The sequence below is a fragment of the Myotis davidii genome, unplaced genomic scaffold, assembly GCF_000327345.1.
Source record: "Myotis davidii unplaced genomic scaffold, ASM32734v1 scaffold1065, whole genome shotgun sequence".
NCBI lineage: Eukaryota > Metazoa > Chordata > Mammalia > Chiroptera > Vespertilionidae > Myotis > Myotis davidii.
The window spans coordinates 195,985-202,797 of NW_006297281.1; the positions used below are offsets into that span (position 1 = coordinate 195,985).

Here is a 6,813-nt window from a genome sequence, read left to right on the forward strand (position 1 = left end):
GCGTCTGCAGCACTGCCCCGCGCTCAGTGCCAGTGCCGAGGAGGACGAGAGCCTCCCCGGGGACGATCCCTCCAGCCGCCAGGCCACCCCGGAGATCACGGAGGTCACTGAGCCCGTGCCAGGCCCAGCCCCCTGCTTGGAGTGCCCACTTTTGCCAGAAGACTCCCCACACCCTGACCCTGACAGCAAACATCAAAAGGAGGAGCCATCCCTTGAAAGCGCACATCCACCCTCCCAGGACGCAGCTGGAGAGGAGGGGTGCGCTTCTGGAGACGCTGAGAGTTCATCACCCCGCGTCCCTGAGGAGGACACGGCACCTCCTGCTCCTGGGACCGGACCGGCCATCCCCTCGGAGACTCCCCCTGGTCCAGACGGGCCAGGCCTCGCTGCGCAGGAGGAGGCAGAGGAGGCAGGGCTGACACTGGCAGTGCCCAGTCCCAGTCCCGAGGGCACAGAGGGCACAGAGTGCTCGGAGGACCTCGCCCCCAGCCCCCCAGCCTCCAAGAGCTGCTTGAAGCACAAGGCACTGGCGAGCAGGAGCCTCAGCGTGTCCCCCACGCCGCCCGCCTCAGAGCCACCACCACAGGAGCCCACCCCCTGTGCCCTGGACGAGGAAGCCGCCCCCCTGGAGCCCCCCAGGGCTGAGCAGGGCGAGTCCCCGCAGGGGGGAGCCGAGAGGGAGGAACCGGAGCCGAAAACCGGGAGAGGAGGCAGCAGGCCCCGGGGCGGGAAGAAGTTCTCCGTGGCCTCAGGCCGGGCGTGGCCGCACACAGGCCACAGAGAGCGGCCGGCGCGCCCGGGGCCCGTTGCTGCCCCCTGCCCTGTCCGGCTGCCCCTGCTGAGGAGCAGCGCGGCCTGGAGGAGCGAGGCCGCCCTCGATGACCTCCAGGTGCCCCCGGAGCACCAGAACCCAGAACTGGAGCCTCAGGAGCCACCGTCACCCGCTGAGCGTGGCTCTCAGGACTCGGGGAGCAGGGCGGCCAGCCAGGCCGGGCCCGGGCAGAAGCCCCCGGAGGCAGTGGCCACACCGGCCACCAGAGAGCCCCGCCCCTCTGCCCAGGAGCCGCGCCCGTGTGGGGACAGGAGCCCCTTCCCCGTCAAGCTCCGGTCCACGTCTCTCTCCTTCAAACACAGAGACGTGGCCGTGCCGGAAGGGAAGGGAGTCAAGAGGTACAGTGCTGAGGTCCGGCTAGAAAAAGGAGGACCGGCCCTGCTCTCGAAAGATGACAAGTGTCACGTGGGGGCGGCCCCCACGATTCGGGGGACCAGGACCCCCAACGGCCAGGGGAAGGGGAAGGCCCGGTCATCGGAGCAGCCGGGCTCCAAGCCGCCCCTGCCCAGGAAGCCGCTTCTGCAATCCCTCACCCTCCCGTACCCGCCCGCGGGCCCCGATGTGAGCCCCGGAGAGCTGGACAAGGTCGCACCACCCCCGGGCCCCAGGAAGGAGAGTCGGACGGTGGAGAAACGGTTGCCCCGCCGGGGAGCTGGTAAGAGCCAGCCCTGAGCATGCTGGGGGCGGGACAGCGCAGGCAGGCAGTGGGAGTACCTGCTGGACATCCCCCGGGGAGATACGGTAAACACGGGGGTAAAGGCCTTGCGGCAGGAGATTGGCAGGAGAGTCCACATTCCTCATGGTGCCCTCGCGTGTTTGAGAGTTAGGCATGGAGACCGAGCAGGGGGAGCAAATGCCAGGAGGCTGCGTGAGTTCAGGGAAGTCAGGAATTGTCCACACTCATTTCGCAAGGCCTTGTTTCCTAGCAGGTGGCCCCTGGGGGCTCAGGCCACTCCCACTGCTTACCTGGGAGCTCGGTGCGGCCCGTCCGGCCCGTGCTCTTGGCGGAGGCCCTGGGCTGGCAGCACCTATGTTCTTGGCTTTAAAGGAAGCATCTGGCTCCTCAGTCACTTAGTGTCCTGACCTTCACCCCAAGAAAGTGGTTCCTCCGTCTGATCACTGGGCTCACGGGCCCGGGTGCCGTGCAGGACGCACCCTCTTTATTGCAGTCACACCTCTGTCCAGTGTGAGCCCCTCAGCAGGTGGGCGCTGTCCCCAAGGGAGCGGTGTGAAGATTGGGCGGAGTGCCCTAACACTCTACAGCAGCCGTCTTCTAAGCGAGAGACAGACGACGGGCTTCCTGTCGGCGACGTTTGTCACTGTTTACGCGTCGTGTTTCAGACGGATCGGGCGTCTGCGGGACATGGGGCGCCGCCGGGGAGCGGGGGAGAGGGAGCCCGCCACTGGCCATTTCTTTCCTTGATGCAAATCACGGTGCCAGCAAAGGAAGCGCCACAGACCAGTCCTGACCCGGGTGACGAGGGCCCTGGGAGAGATTTTTCATGGCAAATTTTATTTTTTAAAAAAAACTTCCAGGATATTTTAAGTGGCTACTCTAAGTCCAGGCTCCACTAAAGTACTGCCTTGTGGGACAAAAGATAGCAGAGCCCAGCTGTTCTCTAGGGACCTCACATCCTGTGAGCAAGATGAGGGCACACTCAGGCGGAAAAAGTGAGCTCACACACAGAACCCGACAGAGGCGAGGGTCTCGTCTTTTCTGTCCCCTCTTCGCAATTAGCGGGACACAGTGTACAGTGCCTCCCGGTCCTAAGGGACACCCCAGGATGCAGACGGTCCAGGGAGAAGAGCCAGGAAAATGCCTCCCTTGCCCTGGCCCCTGGCTCCACCGTGATTTTTTGGGACGGTCCGGGGGTTGTGGGGGAGGAGCTCCGGGGCGGCCGTAGCTGAGCTACCCTGGGCCAGGTCCCAGCGAGGACACGGAAGCTGCTGCAGAGTGACCCAACGCCTCGGGCTGAAACGGAGGCAGGAGGGGGCTTGGTCTTTCGGGTAAAACCCTGACCTCAGCACCGTCCCCCTCCTTGACCTGGAACTGAAAATGTCCCTCAGGGGCTTGCTGAGAAGGGACCTTAGACGCAGGACACCCAGGCTCGCGCTGGGAGCTGGGAGCGACGCTTCAGGGAGCGGTGCTCCGCTCACTGACGGTCCCGGCTTCCTCCGCCCGTGCCAGAGAGAGGCTTCCCTCGTTGCCAAGCGCCTGCGTTGGGCTTTTTTCTTTGATTTATAAAATACAATATTGTATTTATTTACTAATGGCTTCGCTTCCGTCGCAGAAGAGAATTGTCTTGACAGTCCGTGTGTATTAATAGTCTCTGAGCACAGAAATAACCCGTTGGGATGCATTCCAGGGTGGAAGAAACTGGGTGAGGGGGCACTGTGGTCAGTCTCATTTCCTTGCAAAGACAGGAGGGACAGAATTACGGGGAAAGTGCTAGGAGAGGCTGTGGCTGCTGCCTGGGACCCCCGGGGCCTCGGGGCGCAGGCCTGCCTCATGCAGAGCCGAGCAGGATCTCAGCGAAGCAGCCTCTGACGCTTGCAGACCCTGGGTCCGCTGGTGGTTTCGTTCATTATTACTTCGGCCGTCAGCCTCATCGCTCCCACGCGACAGCGGCTGAAGGCAATTCAGTTTATCTAAAACGTGCCGATCATGCAAGCTTTAATCACAGTATTCCTCAGAAAGTCCTAATTGCTGCTGCTGCTTATCTTGGTGGTGGGCCCTCACCCGAGGCCGGTGGGTTCCGTCTTCCTGTCCCCCTTCCAGCCACAGATCATGAGGTCGGGTATGGAGGGTCCCGGACGGTGCCCGCTCCGCCTCGGGGACTGCAGCTGCCTTTCCGCAGCACTCCTGCCAACCATCCTCGCTGCTCCACACTCTGTCTTCCTTCCTCGAAGGCCTGGAGAAACTGCTGCCAGGGGAGCTGGGAGAGTTCGATTTGGTTGCAATAAGCCCAGGAGCCCGGCTTGCCAAGCGGGCCAGGCCTCACAGGGCCACCTCCGGAGGGTGCGGCAAGCCCCGGGCGCGCTTGTGCGCATCCACCACAGGGCACCCATCCATCTGCGGACAGGCAGGACAGGCGAATGGCCGGGGGCATCAGACTCGTTCAGGTGTGCAGGACACACCTCCTCCCGTTGGGTTTGTCCAGCCAGAGTCTAAATTTCAGGATTAGAATTAGAAGAAAGCAGTTGGAGGCTCCCATGTAGAAAACTGATAAAATACAGAACGCCTAGAGAAAAAGCAGTCACCTGTGAGTCCACTCTGTAGGTGTGAGACCTGTTGGACTTTCCTCTAATCTTTCTGCGTGTGTGTGTGTGTGTGTGTGCGTGTAATTTTCTGTAGCGTTGTGGTCACATGGCAGATATTTGGGATGGTAGCTGGGGCCTCATTTGATAACCAGCCCCAGCCTCCAATCCAGCTCATTCCACCCGCCCGGCCTGGTGACAATGAAATGATGCAGTCAGGCTCTGGCCTCTTTTCCTGGACACGCGGCCTCTCTGGATCATGCTTCATTCATTCAGCAAATACTTCGTGTGCTCCTACCACGTGCGTGGCATGGCACTGGCCCAGCGGGAGTCGGAAAGCACAGGACCTGGTCTCCAAGGAGGGGCGGGGAGGAGGGGGGCGTGCGTCACAAGGGAGTGAGGGTAGAAGCCCATCTTACCTTTGCATATCAGGGACATTTTATGGAGAAAATGAACTGAGACTCACTTAACAACCTTTATTTCAATGTACTTAGATTCACTTGAATAGAATACAAGGGGGCTGGATATTTTTGCTATCATGCTAAGAATATATTCATACGTCTTGAATTCTTGAAGAAAACCAACTTTGTTCACACCTACCCTTCCTTTTAGCCTGTCCTTCCCTTCACAGTCCCTTCCTGAGCGAGTGTGGTCAGCACTCTGCAACGACCCCCCACCTTTTCTGTGCTCCTCAAACCACACAAGGCCCCTCTTCCCCACACAGCCCACCTGTGTCCGTCTCCCACATCCGCTTCCCACAGCTCAGGTCTGCAGTGGACTTGCCCACGACTTACATACGGGCCGTACGTGGATAGCTAATGACAGAGCAGCTGATGTTTACTTAGCACTTACCGTGTACCCAGGGTCATAGCAATGCTCTACAGTTTACTCTCCAACAACAGTCTTACTTCACAAAGGGGAGAGCAGTGGGGACCATAGACCCCCTGTGGCTGCCCCTCACTGTGGGCTGTGCCAGGGTGGTTCTCGGCTGGGGCGAGGGAGGTGCTGCCGGCGTCCAGTGGTAGCAGTTAAACATACCACCGTGCACGGGACAGCCCTCCGCAGCAGAGACTTATCCAGCCCCAAAGCTCCGCAGTGCTGAGGTTGACAATTGTTCACCACTCAGTGATGGGTGATAATGGGGAGGGAACGGTATATAGGAAAGTTGGGGGTCGCACCCCTTAATATGAGATGGTATGTGACAAGGTGCATGGAGGCTGGAAATCAGAAAGCCTGTGTTCCGATGCCCCATCGTTACGTGTTGGCCGAGTGACCCTGAACAAGTCCTGCCCTTCAGAGACTCCGTTCCTGTCTCTGAAATGGGGATTGAAAACACCCTGGCATTCCAGAGACTGTGAGGCTCACTGTGCACGTGACGCTGCTCTGAACATCAAGGCCAAGTACGCCTCAGCTGTTCGCATGCCTTTGGTCGAGGAATATCCCTGTCCATCCGGGAGTCCGGGAGGGCCAGGTGTAATGAAGGAAGGGAAACCCGCCACCCTTAAGCTCATGACTTACTCTCCAACGGCCACTGAGACAGCTCTTGTGGGGTCTGGCTATTCCTGCAGGCCCGCCAGGAAGCCAAGGCAGAAGCTGTGTACATTTTGAATCGTAAGAGGTCGCCATGTAATACAGTAGCGTCACTGCTTTTTCACCTTCCTCTGCTATAGCTCACAATTATATTCAGATTAGAGGCATGGTGCACGAAATTCATACACTCGGGGGTCCCTCAGCCACCCTGCACCCTCTCTGTCGGGAAGCCCTTGGGGGATGTCTGACTAAAGGCAGTCGGACATCCTTAATGCTGCCGCGGAGGTGGGAGAGGCTCCCGCCACCACCGCTGCACTCGCCAGCCATGAACCCAGCTTCTGGCTGAGCAGCGCTCCCCCTGTGGGAGCGCATTGACCACCAGGGGGCAGCACCTGCATTGAGTAGTGCCCCCTTGTGGTCAGTGCACATCATAGTGACTGGTCGTCGTACTGTTTGGTTGATTTGCATATTAGCCTTTTATTATATAGGATACCAGTGCCTTTCCATCCCAGATACTTAGAAGATCCGTTGTATCACCTGGTGGGAAGTGGAGGCCAGGTGCCTGCTCTCAGAGGACACGGGCACTGCCCTCCCCCATCCCCCAGCTCTGAGCTGCGGGCACTGCCCTCCCCCCTCCCCCAGCTCTGAGCTGCGTGCATTGCGCACAGTGGTGGCTGAACACGTGCACTTTCAGTCCAGGCTCCTCAACCTCAACTCCGTGCCCTGGAGCCCATCGCTGGCTCCCAGTCTCCACCATGAGATGCGGGCCTTGGGCTGGACAGCCTGGGATGCCTGCCAGCCTGGCTCCCCTGAGGGCTGGGCTCCACTTCTGTAGTCAAGCAATGGTCAGAGCATCTGACCTGGGGCACCCTGTAACGTGCCTGCGTGGGACCAGCCCACACGTCCACATCCAGACCTGACACACGTGTTGATTTTTCTTTATAGTGTTTTTTCACAAATTCACAAAGAAACAGAGCCCTGAAACAGTGAGAGTTGGTACTATAACAACCAACAAACAAGGGAGACCAGGTCCTCTTTTAAGAAAAGATCCCATAAATCCCTACCGTGGAGTCCTGCACAAACCCCACCCAGGGACAAGCCCTGTCCGCCGTCCCGATGAGCGTGCTGCATTCTCAGGCACCGGGAACGCTGGCGGGGATACCTCTGACGCCGTGGCCCTTTCCCCGGGCCAG

General features: G+C 59.7%; 1 protein-coding gene across 4 annotated transcripts in view; it reads left to right on the forward strand.

Annotated features, from left to right (window-relative positions):
- Positions 1 to 6,813, forward strand: part of KIAA1211L (KIAA1211-like ortholog) — a 50,955-nt gene that overhangs the window by 29,492 nt on the left and 14,650 nt on the right. For all 4 annotated transcript variants that reach the window (XM_015570027.1, XM_015570028.1, XM_015570030.1 and 1 more), the window contains one exon: positions 1 to 1,487. In XM_015570027.1, coding sequence (XP_015425513.1) covers positions 1 to 1,487 — 1,487 coding nt within the window. The remainder of the gene's footprint in view (positions 1,488 to 6,813) is intronic.